Raw genomic sequence first — 21,838 nt, 5'->3', positions numbered from 1 at the left:
CTCGGCTAGGTCCCGGAGGGCCTGTGCTAGCAATCGAGGCCGTCCCATCTCGGGTCCCTTCTTGGCCCGAAATTTGTGTCAGTATGTCTCCGGTGAAATCTCCATCTGATATAAAATCACTGCCCTCACCTTCTTATAGTCCCATGCCTCCACCCTACTGAGGGCGTGGTAGGCGGCCTGGGCTGGCCCAATAAGGAGAGGCCCCAACTTGGCCACCTAGCTTCCTGGGTCCCATTTTGCGGCCGTCGCTGCCTGCTTAAAGGTTGATTTCAACATCATCTTCAACTGATATCCAAGGCAGTCCCAGGCCACCCTCTTCTCTTACCAGAGATATCTGTTGCGATTCAATCTTTTCACAGAGATCCTGTTGGCGTGCAAACAGCTGGATCCTTGCTTCTGCCTCTTGGGTCTGCATCCTCACCATCTCTTCCAGCTGAGCCTGCTGGCCCTGGATGAGTCTTAATGTGAGATTATGTGCTTGCTGCCAGTATGTGGGCACCTGCGTATCCATGACTTCCATCATGCCCTCCACGTTCCCGGCCAATGCATCAGTTTGTTAGCATGTCCGTGCTGGGTACCGCATAATCCCTGGATTCGCTCCTGCCACGACTTCGATCTTATTAAAGAGATAGGGAGGGGAGAGATGTTACCATGATTAGTACTCGGGGAAGGACCACGCTTGGTCTAATTTACAATCCAGGTGCTTTATTCTGTTTTTTACAGAGAACCCAGCGTAATGCAGCAGCTTGTCAGAGTGTCCCTCGGATCAGCCACGTGCTCTGAAGAGGATCCCTGCCAACTCAATTAAAATGGTGAGGGTGAGCGTCTCGATTTCCTGCCGCCAATTAACTCATTAGCTGCTTGTTACGGGTGCTGTCCAGTCTCCTTTGCCAGCACGACTCTGGGATCCTTCCTGCCATCGGGCTCATGGAACTCAGACCTGGCTCCCCTCTCCCTTCCGGTTGTGGGGTGATGGGCAGTGTCCCTTCCGGAGTCTAGCCTTGTGACCCCTTTTCACTTTAGTATTACTCAGCTGTGTCCTAGCACGGAACCACAGCTCATCCCCGCTCAGTGTCTTGGCTTTTCCGGACTCACCACAACTCCTGTAGGGTCCTGGTAAGTAGTACCAGGGGTGCCGGCCCCGGGTTCCGGGGTCCCTCGGTCAACACTTGCCTCGTGTTATGGATCCCTTCACCAGATCCTCTCTCTCTCAGGAGTCTTCAGCGGCTCCTCTTCTCTCTGTGGTGCCTGAAGGTGCCCTTCCCCAGGCGTCCTCCTCTTCATATCTCTAGGCGCTGAGTCCCATTGGCTCTTAGTGGGTGTGGGACGTCTCCTCACCCTGCCAGGCCATTATCGCTTTCAGCTGCAGGATCTCTCAAGTAACAGGGTTTCAGTCAGGAACGTTGTTATAATTAGTTACTGCACAGTAATGCACGCGTAGATGTGACCTGAAAGCAAATTTGCTCCCATATCAGCCCTGCCACTAGGGGACCGGCCTGAGGCTAGCCCCAGGGCTCTGGGCTGGGAGCCTCTCCTGCCACAGGGCCCCTGCCTCAGGCCTTTAAAAGCCTGCAGGTATGTTAAGCCCTGAGGCAAACCAGCAGGGAGCTGGAGGTCACTCCAGGCCCCTATGTCCCCCTGGGCAGGCCACAGGCCAGATATCCCAGCTTGCCTGCACCCCACTGCCACTGCCAGGCCCATGCTGTTCAGGCCTGCAGACTGCTGCAGGCTCCAGCCAGGCTTGCCAGCACCCAGGCCCAGCTACAGGCAGCTTCTGGCTGCTGGGGCCAGCTCCACCAACCCACAGCCCATCCCCAGCAGCCTGCCCTGAGCTTGCAGGTTCTGTGTGGCATTGCCTCTGCTGGGTAGCTGCCAGTCCCATGCCAGGCCCTTGTTCTGGGTACTGCAGATGACTGCCCAGGCCCGACAGCACAGGGACAGTCACATAGAGGCCCAGAGAGCTGGTTTGGGACTCATGAGGTCCTTGTCATCACTGACGACATGCACATCACATGGGGCCCCACCTGGTCTGTGGAGGAGACTAATGACATTATGGTGCTGTGGGGCACGGCAGAGGTGCAGCACCAGTTCAAGCAGTGTGGCCGCTCCAACAGCTATGTCTACGAAGGGCTGTCAGGCCTGATGCAGGAGCATGTCCACAACTGGTGGGTGTGGCAGTGCCACATAAAGGCCAAGGCCTTGCAGGCACAGTGGGTTGCCATCACCGACCACAATCATCAGTCAGGGAGTGCCTGCAAGTCCTTGCCCTTTATATGGCAAGTAATGGACATCCTCATGCCCCAGACCCAGGAGAGCAGTGGTGATGTGGGGGTGGGGGCTGGGCAGGGCTTGGCCCTGGGATGCCTCCTCAGAGAGACCCATTGCAGGGAGTGTGGGAGCACAGGCAGCTCCTTGTCCCAATTGTCTGGGAGCACCATGCCCTTGAGCCCAGGGGCCATGGGCTGGGCTGTTGCATAGCAGAGTGGTTGGCTTAAATGGGAAGGGGTGGGGAACGGGGTCTGGAGCTGCAGCAGCAGATGATCCCAGAAGCCTGTCTCACCCTGGGAGTGGGGTGGAGGCAGGCTGCCTGTGGCCAGCACCCACTGACTCAACAGCCCCAGGGGAGCAAGTGGGGACAGGGGAATCTGCTGGTGGCTGCCTGGGCCCAGACCTGCCTACCCACCTGACTTATCATGGTCTCTCGGCACCTATGCACGTCCGACCAATGATCTGAGGCTGGGCTCTGCATGGCTCCTAGTGCAGGGCATCTTATCTCTTAAATGTTGCAAACACATACAAACAGCTTCTTTCACATGGATCTAAAGGGCCTGCAGCTGCACATGGGGGAGAGGCTGCACTTGGAAGTTGGGATGCAGCCTCAGGGTTGCCACCACCTACAGCTGAGGCTCAGCAGATGTGCCACCTCTTCCAAAGGACACTGAGCAAGACCCTCCTCCTGGACTGCCTGGTCACAGCATTGGAGAAACAGCTGGTGGATGCTTGGGCCTGGTGGGCCAAAGATATGGCCCACCAGGGTAGGTGGCAGGTGGAGGACATTGCCCACAAGGACATATGGGATCAGTATGAGGAGTCACAGGACCAGAGCAAGGAGGCATGGGATCAGGCAGACAGGGAGTTCTGGGCATAGCTTCTGGCCCTGGAGCACAGGCAGGTGGAGGCACTGCAGGAACAGAATGCCATCCTGGCCTGGGCCATGAAGGCCATGTACACTGGACACTATTCTGGCCCCGATGGTCATCTTCATGCTGCCTGCTGCCCTGCCACCCAACCCAACCCCAGCCCTGCCTGCCCCCTGACAGCCACCCACCCTCCAGCAGTGGGTCCCCATCTGTGCCTGGAACGAGGTCTTGTGCTACCTCCAGCAGCCAGGAGCATTTGCCTAGGACCCCACTCTCGGTCTGGCACCACTTGTCCCCTCCCCACCCCACCTTGGCCCAGCCCCACCACTCATCCCAGCTGCACATGGGCACAGAGTCAGAGCTGCCTGCACTGGAGCCAGGACCTCACACTGGTCCTGCTTGGCCTGGACGCTGTCTGCCAGAGGTGGAGAAGCAGCTGCCATTGCCCCTGGACAAGCCCTTCACCTGCTGCACTCATTGTAGTATGTGTACCCATGGAGAAATGGCCAAAGGCTGGGGTGCTAGCCACCTGTCCCTGGGATCTGTCCCCTAGGCACCCCTATCCCTTGGCCCTCTACCTTTGGTTGGCACACAAAGGACATTGTACAAAGTTTTCATGGGGAAGAAGTTGTTTTATTGTTGGTGGGTGGTGTGGGTAGTGGAGGGGCTCTATTTGTTGGGGAGAGGGGAGAGAGGGACTCTGTTTGTGGGGCAGGGAGAGGGGAGGTTGTCTCTGTTTGTGGGGGATGGAGGGGGGAGGCTTGCTCTGTTTCATGTGAGGGGAATAAAGACTTGTTCTTATGAGACGTGTCTGTAGTGAGTGTGTTGCTAGGGGTTGGGGGTGGGGTGGGGGTGCCAGGTCCATGGGCATCAGTTCAGGTGGGCTAGAGTAGGGAGTGCTGAAGGAGCTGGGCAGCCAGTACCTCCTGCATCTGGCGCCCTGGCCCCCATTGCCAGGGGTGCAGATCTCCTGGGGCCTTAGCTGGGGTGGCTGCTGCTGCCACCACAGGTGGTGCTCCCACTGCTAAGTAGTCTCTGCTCACCATGCCTCCTCCACCTGGGCCTCATGGAAGAGATCCCCCGGGCCTTGCAGATGTTATGCAGCACACAGGCTGCAACAATGAGCTGGGGGAGGTTGTCCTTGGCCCTTCAGATGACCAAAGGAATGCTCCACCAGGGTGTGGGTCAGGCCCAGGCAGCAGTTTAAGTGGGCCTGGGGGGAACCCACCTGGCCAGTGCAGGGCCACATGAGCCAGGACAGGAGCAGGTAGGCAGGGTTCCCAATGAAGAGGTGCAGGACCACCACAGCGGATTTGAACACAAAAGACAAAATTAAAACATATGCTTCATATTTTATCTCCAGTGACGGCTAATTCTCTCTAGCTCAAAGCTGACTATAACTCAACTCCTTGACAATTTATCATGGGGGTTAAGACCAGAGATTGTTTTATTCTCTCAGGAGGACCTGAAGCAGCAAAAAGATATTCTTTCAGATAATCAGATTATAACAAACTCAGGGAATTGGTAAACAGGATTCAATGGAAGGTAATCTGATGGAAAAATAAGTGCAGGAAAGCTGGTTTTACTTTAAATAGAGCAGATTATGGACAGAAGGGTAGGCTATCCTGATGCAAAGGAAGGGTAAGAAGAGCAGCAGAGGACCAGCCTGACTTAACAGCAAATTCTTCCACGAGTTGAACATCGAAAAGAAATCTAAAAGAGTGCAGACTTTGTTCCTCATTAGTGATGAATATGACTGTTGCTTGGACATGAAGGGGAAAAAATCAGGAAGGCTAAGTGTTAGAGTCCCCTCTTTAAACGCCACTCATCCTTCCCCTGTTTGTCAGCAAAAAGCTAGACTTTTAACCCTCCCATAGCCACTGCCAAATCATCAGTATTTTTTGGCTGAACAGTCAATTAGGCAGTAGCTGTGAGAAGATTCAAAATCTAGCTGTTATGCCAGAGTGGACTCTAAATTTGCTGCTTGTGTCTAAGAGAGAAGCATAGCCTTTGGCAACCATTTCAACACCCCCATGTTTCCATTCCAGCACACATATCAGCTTCCCCACTTAAGATGGACACCTCAATTTTGGATGGCTATTTTTTGGGGGGAAAAGGTACATGTAGTAGGTGATTAAATAAGATATTAGATGTAAGACACAGGAGGTGATAGTGCCACTGTATTTAGTGCTGTTAAGCTTCATCTAGAGTATTGTGTGCAGTTATCAGCTGTCCATTTTAGAAAGGACATGGAAAAATGCTAGAAGGTTCAAAGGTGGGAGATACATATGATAAAGCATTTGGAAGGAGCCCATATGAGAAGAGTGTCAGAGACATGAGCATGTTTAGTTTGTGGAACTGAGTGGGGAACAATCTCTCTAACCCGTCGCCTGCCCAGCTCCATGCTCATGGAGCTGGGCAGGGAACTAGCCTCCACCCCATGATTGCAGAGCCAGGGGCTGGTAACTGCCTCTACCTGGGACAGTCTTGTGTCCCCGCCCTGTGCCCTGATTGGGTGCAATCAAAGAATGGAGCTTGGAACGACTTCAAAGGGTGGGGTAGGTTCCAGCCCCCTGCCCTGATCCACCAGTGGGGCAGCTAGCAGTGAGCGCCCCTCCCCCCCAATCGTGCCCCACTGGTGTCCCTGCTCCCCGACTCGGGAAGCACTAGTCGCCCATGCCAATAGGATCTGAGATCAACACTCCTAAAGTTTGGTTAACATCTAAGCACAAATATATTAGCCAAGACTACAACAAGCAAGCAAATAACACAGAAGATATTTACCACGTCTGGCAAAGACCACTTCCAAAACGATAAAGGATAGTCAGGCAAGCCCATCATTTCCACTTTTCTTATGTGGATTGAGATGCAACTTCAGATAATTAAGCTACTTAAATTCCCCTATTTGTTCAGCAGTATGATTTCCATTTTGAGAGAGAGAGAGAGATGTAGTATTTATTCATGGAATGACAGCTACATCAGTCACAATTTCCTGGCTGGCAGTGTTCATACACAAAGCTTCCAGTCTGGTGATTCTGTCATTCGTTCACCAAAGCACAGTATAAACTGACACAAGTTCATTTCTGAATTAAGTGAAACAAATATTTACAAACGAACTATTTGACAGTGAGATGGGGATGGAGTCAGGCTCTTGTATACTCTGTTCAAATCAGTTCTGGACCTTCTTCTGGACAGACTAAACCGTGCGAGGGTTAGGATACATGTGTATGAACAATAAGTAAAAGCGTTTAGGTTTTTACCACATTAGCCATTCCTCAGTAACTGCTCATGCATAAATCCACTATGAACAACCTAACAGCAAATGTATAGCTGAGTCTAAGTGTAGGAAGCCTCCAGTTGTAGAAAATGCATGTATACTGGCTTAAACCACAGAGCGTTCATATGAGTAAATCCATTTACAATTCTTATTGGGAATAATTTTAAAATGAACAATATGTTGTCAAGACAATCCTTTCATTAGAATAAGGTGAGGATTTCCCCAAAACATCTGGGCCAAGAGCCATTTATTTTCCACAGCTCTGAATTCTGTTTTGCTTTAACTTGCTAATCATGGGTGACTGGTGCCTCCCGTGTCTGGGGGGGGTACCAGATTGCTGATGGGGAGGGGGAGGGCGGTGTCCCAGTGGCCAATTGCTGAGCCAGTGGTGAAGCCAGAAGTGCACTTCCAGTGGCACTCCTGGTTTCACAGCTGGCGCTTCCAGGGGGTGCATGGCCGATCTCAGGGGATGCATGTGCACCCGCATGCACTCCCTATGCATCACCGATGTTGCTAACAGAGTTCTGGCGATGCGTGCTTTCTTTTCCAATTCATAAACATATAGAAAACTGTCATTAGAGCCTCCTTGACATCTTTGTTTCTCAGGCTGTAAATAAGAGGGTTGGCCAGTGGGGTCAGGACAGTGTAGAAAAGAGAGAATATTTTGTAGAGGGCTCTAAGACTGTTGGTTCTTGGGAACATATAGACAATGACCAGCATCCCGTAGAAAATTGTCACAACAGTAATATGAGAGGAACAGGTGGAAAAGGCTTTTTGTCTCCCGCTAGTGGATGGGATTCTCAGTATGGTGGTGATAATGCAGATATAGGACAGAAGAGTCAAAAGGAATGGGGGCAGAAGCACTATGCAGTCAAGACTGTAAGCTGCAAGCTCAATCTGATAGGTGTCACTGCAGGAGAGTTTAATCACTGGAACATAGTCACAAAAGAAATGGTCAACTTCATTGGGTCCACAAAAGGTTAATTGTAAGAATAAGAGTGATATAATAGAGACAGCTGTAAATCCACTGATCCATGAGCCAGCAGCAAGTTTGAAACACAATCGGTCACTCATCAGGGCTGCATAATGCAATGGTTTACATATGGCTAAGTACCGATCATAAGACATCACAGATAAGAGACAACACTCTGTACTTGCCAGCATACCAAAGAAAAAGAATTGGATGAAGCAGCCAGATAATGAAATTGTTCTGTCCCCAGTGAGGAAGCTGGCCAGCATTCTGGGAAGGATAGTGCAGGTATAGCAGGTCTCCAAGCAGGACAAGTTCCCCAGGAAGAAGTACATGGGGGTGTGCAGATGCCGCACAGCTATGATGAGCACAATGATGAGGACATTCCCAGCCATGGTTGCAATGTAGAGTATGAAAAATAGCAGGAAGAGAAGCATTTGCAACTCTGGCAGAATTTCAAAACCCAGGAGAATAAATTCAGCGATGGAAGTTTGATTTCCTACTTCTGCATCTGCCATGGCATCGGAGGAATTCCATACAGCTCTGCAAAATAATGAGAGGAAAACAAGCACCTTTGAATGCCATGGCATCAGCCCATCTCCTGAGTTTTGAAGAGATTACTGTTCCCTGAAAATGACCCATTGAGGTTGGCCTTACAAAGTTCCCTATAGTTGGTGAATAGTCCAGCATAGTTATGAAGTATGTTTTAATGTTACACAGCTCATAATATTAATCCCATTCATAGTATTCTCATTGTTTCTACATTTGTGCTGCTATAGAATATGGCTGTCAAACCATTATACTGTTTTAAGTTTAAATTTCATGAACTCCAGGTAAAAATTCCAATCACTCCATACATGATACAGTAACAATGTATCCATTTCTATAAATGCTGATGACATAAATTTGGTTTGTCATATTAGATCACTGTAATCTCTCTGAATCCAGAATTAGTACATGATAAAGACTAAAGAATATATTCTGGGTCAGAATAAAATCCCATTCTCTCCCCATAAGCAGACAGAAGGCAGACTTTTGTGCTTTTCTGGTTGTTAGGATGCTCTCTTACTGCTTTACAAAGTACTGCCCACCCCACGGGTTTGTAAAGTATTTCTCAGGTTCCACGAATCATGACAGAGACTTAACTGAAAAAGCAGTCCACTTGACAAAAGAAGTAACTTTGTTTTTCTCCCTACAAATGAAGCTTGTTATAGAAAAACACAAAATACGTACATCTGTCACTGCTGTAATTCAGACTAGGTATTTTGAAATAATGCTGAGAACTGAATGTAGAAAGTTCATTAGTTTAGTTCTGTACTCTGCTGTCAAAGACAGCGATGCAACTGGACCCTTGTGCATCCTGAATTACAGCAGTAGACAAAACACTATCAGTGCCTGGTGCTAAAATGGCGGGGCTGATTTCCAATTACCCCAACTGGATCATTATCCATGCATGATAAAGGGCTGCCATGTCTGGCATTAAAAACTTTTGGTCCCAACCTATGCACTCTTACCCTGGTTAATGAAGCTCTATGGCAGACACCTCTTTGACAACCTCTGGATCCACCTGGCATGACAGTGGTAATTGCCCTGAAAGTACAAAAACATATGTTAACCGAATAGCCTTGACCTCTAAGCTGTTGCCAAGGATCAAACTAAAGTAATGAAAGGGGACATGGCTATCTTAAAACACAGATATTCGGTTGGGTCAAAAATGTGCAGTGCACCCTATGACAGCCATTTAGAATGCCAGATAATGATCAGGTTGGGGTAACTCCAGGGCAATGGGGAAAAAAATATTATCTAACAGAAAATGGCCCTCATAAAAATTCTACTTAATTGAAATGGACATGTGATAGATTCACAGAATTGGAAGGGGAACAACTTTTGAGGCCCCTTCCAATTCTGTGAATCTATCATGGCCCATTTCAATTAAGTGGAAATTTTACAAGGGCCATTTTCTGTTAGAAACTAATCAAATGGGAAAAAAAAATTGTTCAGCTCTTTTCAAAGTTCAGTGTAAAAAGAAATACTATTATTGTCAATCATATAAGCCTGATAGATCTAGAACTTAAGTGACTGAAGGTGCATTAAGGGGACATAATTCAATATTGGAATCCACATAATTCCTAACAAGAGAGCATTAGGATTATTCCAACATTATTGTGAGAGACTCTTTTTTTTATTCCGAGTTGCTTTTTTCTTAACTCACAAATTAAGTTAGTGTGAAAGATTTATTCCTTTAAACACTTACAATTATATCATGAAATTATATTTCTTTTACTGTCTGGGATTACATATTGATGCTGACATTCCTGGATGCTTAATAAATGTCATACTATTATAAAACTTATTTAACCTGTATCACATCACATATGATTAAACTGTTCTGAAATTAACAAATAGGATTAAAGAAAACAGAAATTGAAGGATGACTATTTTTATGTACACACAAAATGTCTTTCCTTTTTTGGATGTACTATTCTATATTACTGTTGAAGTATTCAGGTTATATATTTCACTTCTCCATCATCTCTGAGTCTTGGACTATGGGTAAAATGTAAAAAAAATATTTTTTTGTTCATATAAGTTAAATAACATGTATAAAAATGTCCAAATGCCTATGTTACATTTCCATATTGATTATAGTTTGATAAATTGTAGATCCATTCAGAATATTATTTATATGGAACTGGTTTGATTATAGCATTTCCATTAATGAGTGGACAAATTAGTTCTATTTTTCTATCCAAATCTTTACCTACCTCCCTACCTCCCACCTTAAATCTACAGATCAGTCAGTCTCACCTGAGTCCCTGGAAAAATCATGAAGCAGATCCTCAAGGAATCCATTTCTAAGCACTTGGAGGAGAAGAAGGTGATTAGGAACAGTCAGCATGGATTCACCAAGGGCAAGTCATGCCTGACCAACCTGATTGTCTTCTATGATGAGATGATGGGCTCTGTGGATGTGGGGAGACCAGTGGATGTGGCATACTTTGATTTCAGCAAGGCTTTTGATACCGTTTCCCACAACATTCTCACAGGCAAGATAAAGAAGTATGGGATGGATGAATGGGCTGTAAGATAGAAAACTGACTGGACCATTAGACTCAGAGAACAGCAATCAATGGCTCAATGTCTAGCTGGCAGCCAGTATCAAGTGGAGTACCCCAAGGGTCAGTCCTGGGGCTGGTTTTGTTCAATGTCTTTATCAATGACCTGGAAGATAGCATAGAGTGCACCCTCAACAAGTGTGCAGATGATAGCAAGCTGGGGGGAGTAGTAGATACCCTGGAGCGTAGGGCTTGGATTCAGAGTGACCTGGACAAATAGGAGGACTGGACCAAAAAAAATCTCATGAGGTTCAACACAGACAAGTGCAAAGTCCTGCACTTGGGATGGAACAGTCCCATGCACTGGTACAGCCTGGGGGCTGACTGGCTGGGCAGCAGCTCTGTAGAAAAGGATCTGGGGGTTACAGTAGAAAATAAGCTGAATGTGGGCCAACAGTGTGCCCTTGTTGCAAAGAAGGTTGATGGCACAGTGGACTATATCGGTAGGAATGTTGCCAGCTGGCCAAGGGAATTTATTTCCCTCTATTCAGCACTGGTAAGGCCACCTCTGGAGTCGTGTGTTCAGTTTTGGGCCCTCCACCACAGAAAGGACGTGGAAAAATTGAAAAGAGTCCAGTGGAAGGCGACAAAAATGGTGAGGTGACTGGGAGACATGACATATGAGGAAAGACTGGAGGACGTGGGCTTATTTAATGTGACCGTGGATTTAATAGTAGTCTTCAACTACCTGAAAGGGGATTGCAGAGAGGATGGAGCTGGACTGTTCTTAGTGGTGGCAGATGACAGAACAAGGAGCAATGGTCACAAGTTGCAGCAAGGGAAGTTTAGGTTAGATATTAGGAAAAAAAAATTCTCACTAGGAGGGTAGTAAAATCCTGGAAACAGTTACCCAGAGAAGTGATGGCATCTCCATCCATGGAGGTTTTTTAGACCTGGAAAGACAAAGTTTTGGCTGGGATGATCTAGTTGGGGCTGGTCCTGTTTTGAGAAGGGGTTGGACTAGATGTGACCTCCTGAGGTCCCTTCCCACCCTAATTTTCTATGATTCTATGATACTATGATATATTATTTGAAGAAATGAAGAGAAAAATGTAAATTTACCTTGCAAGGGTGAAGAAAAACTTAAATCTCTGATGTGGTCCCTTCAATGTTCATTCTGGAGACCAAAGTATTGCTTTTGTCATCAACTTTCTATCCTGATGCATTTCAGATGCATCGTTTCTTCCACTTAGGAGACCCACATATTCTCAGAAAGATCATGTGGTTCTTCACCCATGTTCTTGTCCATATGCACAGAATAGGCATTACACAATGTCAGTCTCTACCTGAAATCATTATTTATCCTGCCTTGGAGAAGCTGATAATATAACAGACATTTCTGCTGATGGCATGTGAAATCATAACTGTGCAGGCAAAGCCATAATATAAATAGAAGCAAGTAAACAACCCCCAAAAATGAGAGAGAGAGAGAGAGAGAGAGGTTTCAGATTGAAATATTAGGATGAAATAAATAAAAAAGGGAAAAAGGAAATACCTCTACTCTCATTAGGATGGGCATAGTGTCACTGATTATGAAGTAATGAACACTTCAACAACTTAGCATTATTATGGAGTCAGTCTAACATCTCTTGTGGGCTGAAATCTCCCATGGGCTATATTCCCAATTCCAGACTTGTCTACAAAAGACAGTGGAAGAACTAGAGCAGGCAGCAAAGGAATATATTTTAATATGGAAACATGTTTCATTTAGTTCAATTTGAGACAAATTCACTGTTTTGGCAAAGAACATCCCAATTTTTTGAAAAATAAAGTTGGGTATGGACAACTATTCACATGAATTGTATTAGTTCCTGCATGAATCTGTAGTGCTTTTGTACAATACAGGCCATTCATAACTGAAATGCTTCATTTTGTTCTAGAAGGGATGCTATTTAGGTGGTTTATAATAGGGGGCTGGTGAGCACTGAAGGATGGTCCAGAGACCAAGGTGCTGGAGTAGAGTGACCTTTAAGCAATATTGTGAGGGAGAACCTAGGAAGTCTGGTGCTGTTCTGTGTGGTGGGATGAAGGCAGTACTGTACTAAGCTCAAATAAATATTGACTACCATTCTTTTGCTTCTTTATGAAGATTACACCTCCGTTGCTTGTGATTGCAGGGAGATGGTTAGGAAGGCCAAGACAGCGATGGAGCTAGGGCTAGCGACCAGAATTAAGGATAACAAAAAGTCCTTTTCAAATACATAGGGAGTAAGAAGAAGGCACCAGGTAATGTGGGGCCCCTACAGGACAGGCTTGGCAATCTGGTGATTGCAGCAAAGGAAAAAGCTGATCTCTTCAGTGAGTTCTTTGGCTCCATATTTCTGAGCAGGGACAGGTACAACTCCCCCACTAGGATTATGGACAGGTTCAGGGGACACGACACCATTCCTAGGGTCAGGGATGATCTAGTTAGGCCTTACTAGATCATCCCTACGTAGTTAGGCACACTTGAAGGGAGAGAGATTGCAATTAGATTTAGACAGACTTCAGAAGTGGGTGGATGGTAATAGGATGGGGTTCAATGTAGACAAATGCAGGGTGCTGCACCTGGGGAGAAGGAATCCACAGCATACATACAAGTTGGGGAGCTCCCCCCTTGTGAGCACAGAGGCGGAAAGGGATCTTGGATTATTATTGACTCCAAGATGAACATGAGCTGCCAATGCCAGACCGCAGCTAGCAAAGCCCACCGCACCTTGTCGTGCATCTCAAGCTGGTCCAGAGAGGTGATACTCCCCCTCTACGTGACATTGGTCAGGCCACAATTGGAGTACTGCGTCCAGTTCCAGGCACCACACTTTAAGAAGGATGTGGCCTGCCTCGAGAGGGTTCAGAGGAGCGCCACCCGTTTGGTTGGAGGGCAACAGGGCAGGCCCTATAAGGAGAGGCTGAGGGACCTGAACCTGTTCAGCCTCAGCAAGAGGAGGCTGAGGGGGGATTTGGAGGCTGCCTACAAACTTGTCAGGGGAGATCAGCAGCAAATAGGAAGGGCCCTATTCCCCCCAGCACCACCTGGGGTGACGAGGAACAATGGCCAGAAGCTGCTGGAGAAGAGGTTCAGGTTGGAGATTAGGAGGCACTATTTCACTGTTAAGGTGGCTAAGATCTGGAAACAACTTTCTAGGGAAGTGGTCCTCACTCTCCTACCTTGGGTAAATTCAAAAAGAAGTTGGACAAACACCTGTCTGGGGTCATGTGATCCCAGCGTGTACTCCTGCCAGTGGCAGGGGGTCAGACTAGATGATCTGTTCAGGTCCCTTCTGACCCTAAACTATTATGAAACTATGAAACTCTTGGAGGGGCTGGACGTGTTTAAATCAGCAGGTCCAGATGCTCTTCATGCGAGGGTACTGAGGGAATTGGCAGAGGTCATAGCAGAGCCCCTGGCACGGCTGTATGAGCGCTCGTGGGGCTCTGGCCAGGTCCCAGAGGACTGGAAAAGGGCCAATGTGGTCCCCATTTACAAGAAGGGGAGAAAGGGGGACCCGGGTAGCTATGGGCCAGTTAGGCTCACCTCAGTCCTTGGGAAGACCTTTGAGAAAATTATCAAGAAGCACATTTGTGGGGGTCCAGCATGGGAGGTAATGCTCAGGGGCAACCAACACGGGGTCACTGCGGGCTGATCCTGCCGGACTGACCTTGTTTCCTTTTACGACCAGGTCACAAAGTCCTTGGATGTGGGTGTTGAGGTGGATGTCATCTACGTAGACATGAAGAAGGCCTTTGACACTGTTTCTCATCCCATTTTCACAAAAAAAACTAGGCGACTGCGGCATTGATGCCTACACAGTCAGATGGGTGGCAAATTGGCTCGATGATCACACCAAGAGAGTGGTGGTAGATGGGTCATTTTCAACCTGGAGGGATGTGGGCAGTGGAGTTCTCTGGGGCTCGATCCTTGGGCCTGTGCTATTCAATATCTTTATCAGCAACTTGGAAGTGGGTATGGAAAGCACGCTGTCTAAATTCGCTGAAGACACAAAGATGTGGGGAGAAGTGGGCACACTGGAGGGGAGGGACAGAATCCAGCTAGATCTAGACAGGTTACAGAGGTGGGCAGATGAGAATAGAATAGAATGGAAATCAGTGCAGACAAAGTGCAAGGTGCTGCATCTAGGGAGAAGGAACCAGCAACACACCTATAGGCTGGGGAACACCCTTCTCAACAACACAGTGGTGGAAAGGGAACTTGGAGTCGTTGTTGACTCCAAGATGGACGTGAGCCACCAATGCGAGGAAGCAGTCAGTAAGGTTAACCACACCTTGTTGTGCATCTACAGATGCACCACAAGCAGGTCCAGGAAGGTGATCCTTCCCCTCTATGCGGCGCTGGTCAGGCCACAGTTGGAGTACCATTTCCAGTTCTGGGAGCCGCACTTCAAGAGGGATGTGGCTAACCTGGGGGATTAGCCACTGGGGATCTGGGGAAACGTCTGTTCACCAGAGTGCCCCAAGGGATTTCATAGACATTAGGGCTGGAAGGGACCTTGGAAGATCATCGAGTCCAGCCCCCCGCCCAAAGGGCAGGAAGTCAGCTGGGGTCATAGGATCCCAGCAAGATGAGCATCCAGTTTCATCTTGAAGGTGTTCAATGAAGGCGCTTGAACAACCTCCGGTGGCAGGCTGTTCCAGACCTTGGGGGCTTGGACAGTAAAGAAATTCTTCCTTATGTCCAGCCTGAAACGATCTTGTAGTAGTTTGTGACAAGGTCGAACAGTCACAAACTCCGCCATGACTGATTCAGGCTGGACATAAGAAAGAACTCCTTCACTGTCCAAGCCCCCAAGGTTTGGAATAGACTGCCACCAGTGGTGGTTCAAGCACCCACTTTGAATGCCTTCAAGACACATTTGGATGCTTATCTTGCGGGGATCCTATGATCCCTGCTGACTTCCTGCCCCTGGGGCAGGGGGCTGGACTCAATGATCCTCCGGTGTCCCTTCCAGCCCAAATGTCTATGAAATCTATGAAAACCTTGAGAGGGTCCAGAGGAGGGCCACTAGTACGGTCAGGGGGCAGAAGGCCAGGCCCTACGAAGATAGACTAAAGGACCTGAATCATTTCAGCCTCCACAAGACAAGACTGAGAGGGGATCTGGTGGCCATCTATAAACTTACCAGGCAGGACAAGCGGAAAATAGGTGAGGCTCTGTTCCCCTGGGTACCACCTGGGATAACAAGGAATAATGGCCACAAATTGATTGAGAGCTGGTTCAGGCTTGGTATCAGGAGGCACTACTTTACGGTTAGGCCTCCAGGCTCTGGAATGGCCTCCCAAGGGAGATGGTGCTCTTCCCTACCTTGGGGGTCTTCAAGAGGAGATATCTGGCTGAGGTAGTATGATACCAACACTCATTCCTGCCCAGGGCAGGGGGTCGGACTTGATGATCTGTTCAGATCCCTTCTGACCCTAGAAACTATGAAACTAAGGACTGATTGGACATAGTTGTATGAGAACCAGGATTACCACTCTCAGGGCATGTCTACATGAGACACTACTGCACAGTGATTACTGTGCATTTATTTAGTACTTGAATAATCATTAATTGCCTAAACTAATGTCTGGGTTCATAGATTCATAGATGCTAGGGTCAGAAGGCCACTAAACAGATCGTCGAGTCTGACTCCCTGCCTAAGCAGGAAAGAGTGCTGGGTTCAGCTGACCCCAGCCAGATGCCTATCCAGCCTTCTCTTAAAGACCCCAAGGTAGGGGAGAGCACCACCTCCCTTGGGAGCCCATTCCAAATTTTGGCCACCCTTACTGTGAAGAAGTTTTTCCTGACGTCCAGCCTAAATCTGCTCTCTGTCAGTTTGTGACATTGATTCCTTGTTACCTCAAGAGGGGCCCTGGTGAACAGAGCATCTCCAATCCCTTGCTGTATTCCCCTGATGAATTTGTAGGCAGCCACAAGATCACCTCTCAGCCATCTCTTGCAGAGGCTGAAAAGGTCCAGGTCCCTCAGTCTCTCCTCACAGGGCTTGTCCTGTAAGCCCCTAACCCCCTATGATGACTAGAGATCCTCTGGGTTAAAATCCATGGGGAACATGGCACAGGGGACACAATGGTGGGAGTCTACTACAGACCTCCGACCCAGGATCAAGAGCTTGACCAGGAGTTCACCAGGGAATTGGCTGAGGCTGCGCGCTCCCAGTGCATGGTTGTCATGGGAGACTTCAACTACCTAGACATTTCATGGGAAGAGCGCTTGACCAAATCCAAGTGGTCACAAAGCTTTCTCTCATGCATGGATGAGCTCTATCTGACACAATAAGTCGACGGGCTGATGAGAGGTAAAGTGCTGCTTGACCTGGTTCTGGAAACGGGGGACAACCTAATCAGCAACCTAATGATTGAAGGGAAGCTGGGTGACAGTGACCATGAGCTAATCACCTTCACCATCTGGTGTAAAGCTGGCAAGTCAGTCAGTAATACAGAAGTCCTCGACTTCAGGAAAGCTGACTTTGACAAGCTCAGGATGCTTGTCAGGGAGGCCCAAAAGGGCTACATCCCCAAGGAGAGGGGAGTTTAGGATGAGTGGTTGCTCCTCAAGAGAGTGATCCTGGAAGCAGAAGCGAAGTCTATTTCATCTCAGAGGAAAGGCAGCAAAAGGGCACAACAGTCCCCTTGGCTATGCAGGGAACTAGCGGACCTCCTTCATCTAAAAAGACAGACTTACAAAGGATGGAGGATGCCCTGATCCCTGGTTGCCATCTTGTGACTGGAAGTTCTGCCCCCTAACAGCTGACCTTTGACACCAGAAGTTCCTCCTCTTGCCCCCAGAAGTACTTCTTTCAGGAAGGGGTTTTGCCATCTCAGAACCAGAAAAATACCAAATTATATTCTAAAAATAGAATAGAATAGAAAATAGCTGACTGCTTCTCTGCGGGGAGTAGTCAGCTAGATCCAACCATTCACATAGGTTCTTATGCTCCATATGGGACCTTCACCGAACACAAGAGGTATGCAGTCCCACTAGTGAAAACACCTTACTGGACTTGGTATTGGCTACAGGGAATCTACAGACACAAGGTAACCTAGTGACCATCAATTAATTGAATTCACTTGGGAGATAAGGATCTCCCAGCACCAGCTTCCTGACTGTGGAATTGGCATTGGGAGACGAGGATCTCTCAGCCCCAACGTCCCAATCGTGCGATGGGGGCTGGGGAGCTTGTTCCCTACCCAGCTCCAAAATCACGGAGCTGGGTGGGTAACTGGCACAGACCTGGGCAAGGCACAGATTCTGTATTCTACCACCCCACAATTATGGAGTGAAGGCTGTAAACTGGCCTAGTCAAGGGCAGGTTCCAGCCTCAGGCCCTGATTGGGTGATTGAAGCATGGGGCTTGGAAAGAGATTCAGAGGTGGGGCAGGTCCCATCCCTCCGCCCCAATCCACTGGTGGTGCAGCTAGTAGAAAGCCCCCAGCATGAATGACACATGCTTCCTGTGGCTGGGGGGGCATGGTGACCACCTGCAGGAGGCAGGTGCATGGTGGCGGCAAGTGGGGACCTCCTGCAGGTGACCATGGTGGTGTTGGCGGCAGGGGGTGGGGGGGTGGCAACCGCCCGCAGAAGCCAGCAGCAGCTTTGGAGGTGGCCAATTTCCGGGGGGGGGGGGGGGGCGGGCACATGCCCCCCCTCCCATGCCTTGCCTATGGCCTGCAGCTGGGTTTGGAATCTCCATCCAGCTGGGGCCTCTCGGCTAGCTGCCACATTAGTGGATCAGTGCAGGGGGCTGGGACCTCCCCCTCCCCTGCAGCTCTTCCCAAGTCCCCTACCCATAATTGGGGAGCTGGGGCCAGGAGCTCCCTGCTGCCAAGGCAGGGTACATTGTCCACCACCTGGGTTCCAGTGGCAGAGCCCACATTAGCACCAGGCAACCCCCCCAGAGGCAGAGAGAAATGTCTACTGGCGGTGGCTGGGACAGCTGGCTCCATGCTCCCTGCCAGCCCCTGGGCTAGCACCCAGTGGGCAGCCGAGAGCTCCCCTTGGCTACTGCAGGGGGCCACTGCAGGGCTGGCAGCAGTGGGACGAGATTGCTGTCATGAACACCAAATCTTCTTCCGAGTTTCTTCATGTGTAGATGCCCGCCTAGGAGCATTTTCTCATGAGCAGTTTTCTTATGACTAAACTGCTCCCAGATCAAATGCATGTGTAGACACATCCATTGGGTTGGAGGATGCAGTCCTTCATCTTATAGGCCAGTGGCCTTGTACTTCATTGGCCATTGACAACAATCCTGAACAAATTAAAAATTGTTGGCACCATATTTTGTTCTTCCTATTCAACTAAGTTTTAACTTTCTGATTTAACTGTAGCTATGGACAATGTTGGAGGCTTTCGGAGTCAGTGTTTTACCTGTCATGTCTGTGGATCATGTCTATAGGGCATACAAGCATAGGGCTAAAATCCATTCCATCTATTATGTTTGAAAATAAATTTAGATTTCTAATAAGTGTCATTCTGTTCTACGCTGCTTGAAACTTTGGAATACAGTTAATGCAAAAGGGATGTGGGGGGTGAGATGTTGTCTTACTACTTTTTAATGACTCACACTATGATCTTACCAGTAAGACTATCACAGAAGTAGATTTATTAGTTGATTTTTCAGGACTTGGGCGAGGTGAGAAAAATTCTTGCTCATGTTCACTGACATGCTCAATAGGTTTACAAAAACTATTCTACTAAGACTAAATCACCAAAATGTGCCAGGAACCACCAACATTTTGCATTGACATTTTGGGGGGGGACTTGAACATTTCTATTTTTATAGTTTCATTATCAGTAGTGTCCCATATTACATATTCCACTTTTGTGACTATCATGAATATCAAGCTAAACAAACTAACTGTTCTCAGGTCGCTTTTTACTGCCTTTTCAAATACTGGCACAAAAATATCTGTCATCCAATCCTCTGGAAGCTCCCTGTATTACAACTTCTGTTAAAAACGAACATGAGAGATCCAGGGAGACTTTCCTCTAACGGATTTAAATTCTTTTTGTGATGTATTTCATAAGTTATAATTCTATACTACCAGGCTTCCTGGGGCCAGGCAGGGGCCACCTCTGGGGAGGAGCTGGAGCTTGTGAGGGCAAGAGGTGACCAGTTAGCTTCCTGGGAGGCAGTACATGGTGTTGGGGATGATGCCAGCATGCATCCCTCGATGACCTTTAGGGGCTGCAGTGAGAGTTTGGGTCTGCTGGGCCTAGGCAGGTGCCTGCAGTGCACAGGCACAGGGCACAGGGTCATGGCACAGGGTCATGGCATAAGACAGGCACCTGGTGGGTGGGGCTAGGTGGGGTGCTGTTGCCAGAGTCCATGCAGGCTGCTGCAACAGGCCTGGAGCCATTGCTTCAGGACCCACTGGCTGAATGAAGGCAGCAGGCGACACAGGCTCCAGGGGTCACTACAGTGTTTTAAAGACCTGGCTGGGGCAGGCAAAGAGCCACCCCAGCCTAGGGCTTGAGAAGCTCTGAGCCCCATGGCTCCTTGGATAGCCTGAGGGTAGCTCCCTGGTGGTGGGGCTGACTAGGAACAAAATTGCTCTCAGCTGGCATCTACACATGCACTAATGCACAGTAATGGCACCGTTAATTTGCTACCTGTATTTCCAGGTAGAAAATTAACTGTGTGGTAGACTAACTTACTGAGCAGCCCCTGCACTTGCAGATGGTGATGCTTTACTGTGCAGTCAACTAATCTACTGCATAGAAAGCATCTTGTGTAGATGTGCCCACCAACTATCATTTTGGTGCCAGATCCCATGTAAAAATGGGTAGCAATAGAGAAGTTACTAATGTATTTCATGGAGTTTCTGGAACGTCTGTCTTTTGTCAGTTTAACTTTGTTTGAGATAACTTATGGATTTTAATAGGGATGCATCAATAAAGATTTTCTTGGCCAGTACCAATGGCTGATTATTAACGAGCCACATCAGCTGATACTGATCTGATAGCCGATTTATAGGAATGCAGCTTGGAAGCTTGGAGAGCAACCTTCTGCCAGTAAGTCTGTGAGAGGAAGGGGCTGGGGGGATGGAAGAGGCATGGGGGGCATATTGCAACCCCACCATGAGGGTGGGAGTGGGGCATGGACAGAGGCAGGCACTGCCCAGCCATGATCGTGAATGTGACCCCATTGGCAGCTCGTCTGAGGGCAGCGGAGGGTGGTAGGGAGGGGGAGTGGCTCCCCACCACTGCATACCCCCCCAGAGGAGGCATGGGGAGCATGTGCTCCTCCAGATTTGTGCATGGGGTGAGGGCGGGCTTTGGGTCAGGGGCTGTGCTGGCCTCTTTGCAGTGGAGGGCTGAGCCAGGGCTGCACTTGGGGTGGGGTGGGTGGTGGTGGCACTGGGAGGGGTGGTTATGGAGAGGATACAGGGAATTTCTGGGTGGCTATAGCCCACCCCATAGCCAGCCAGCCACCCATCCCAGTACCACTGCCGTCTGCCCCAACCCTTCCCACCCAAAGTGCAGCCCCTGCTCAGCACCCCCAGCTGGAAAGAGCCCCTGGTTTTGACACCACAGTGGGCAGCCCACCCTTGCCCCACACACAAATCTGGGGGGGGGGCACATGCTCACCATGCCTCCCCTGGGGGTGCATGCAGCAGCAGGGAGCCACCCCACCTCCACCCATCCACACCCTTCAGATGAGCCACAAGCCATGGCTCTGTTCCACTCCCAGGGTTGCATTCACTGCCCTGTCTGGGAAACTCCTGCCCCTGCCCCTCTCCCTCCCTTACCATGGGGCCTGGATCTGCCCTCCCACACCCCTTCCCTCCCCCACGCCTTTTCCCCCCAACAGACTTACTGGCCGGATGTTGTTCTTCAAGTTGCTGGGCTGCATGCATGCCATGTCTGTGCACATGCATGTGGTGTTTATCAGTGACAATATCAGCTGCACCAGCCAAAAAAGCCAATGATGTTAATTTTCCTTTTATCAGTGCCAGTCTGATAGAAAGCTGATATATTGGTGCACCTCTAGATTTTTTTTAGATTGTTATTATTAGATTTTTTTTCATAATAGAAGGGATATCAGAGCAGGGAATCTGATTTTTACAACCCTCCCCTCCCCCCGCAAAGCAGATTTCATAATATTTCCTACAAATGGTCAGGCTCTATGTTCACTTATTATCCTTTTGGATTTTTTCCATAGATAAAAATTCCCTACAAAAAGATCTTGGTTCCTATTTACACACTTTGCCCTGATCTTTTTGAACTCCATTATCACAGAGAAATGCAGCTGTCATGGTGGTTCAGAGATTAATATTTGGTCTTTCATATAGCTGCAGCTTGATCGGTTAACACAACCGTCTTGACTTACATGAAAGAACT

The 21,838-nt window shown here is 48.6% G+C and overlaps 1 protein-coding gene across 1 annotated transcript; it reads right to left on the bottom strand.

Annotated features, from left to right (window-relative positions):
* Positions 1–6,053: 6,053 nt before the first annotated feature.
* Positions 6,054–7,918, bottom strand: LOC106740096 (olfactory receptor 6F1-like). Its single transcript, XM_019492868.2, has one exon. The coding sequence runs from the start codon at positions 7,903–7,905 to the stop codon at positions 6,931–6,933; it is 975 nt and encodes a 324-aa protein (XP_019348413.1). The 5' UTR covers positions 7,906–7,918; the 3' UTR covers positions 6,054–6,930.
* Positions 7,919–21,838: the final 13,920 nt, after the last annotated feature.

The sequence above is a fragment of the Alligator mississippiensis genome, chromosome 15, assembly GCF_030867095.1.
Source record: "Alligator mississippiensis isolate rAllMis1 chromosome 15, rAllMis1, whole genome shotgun sequence".
Taxonomy (NCBI): domain Eukaryota; kingdom Metazoa; phylum Chordata; order Crocodylia; family Alligatoridae; genus Alligator; species Alligator mississippiensis.
The sequence above is the reverse complement of the archived record's forward strand: the minus strand, read 5'-3'. Positions and strand labels throughout refer to the sequence as shown.

Coding starts and splice junctions, on each gene's coding strand:
- LOC106740096 (XM_019492868.2), bottom strand. CDS start 7,905: ATGGCAGATGCAGAAGTAGGAAATCAAACTTCCATCGCTGAATTTATT.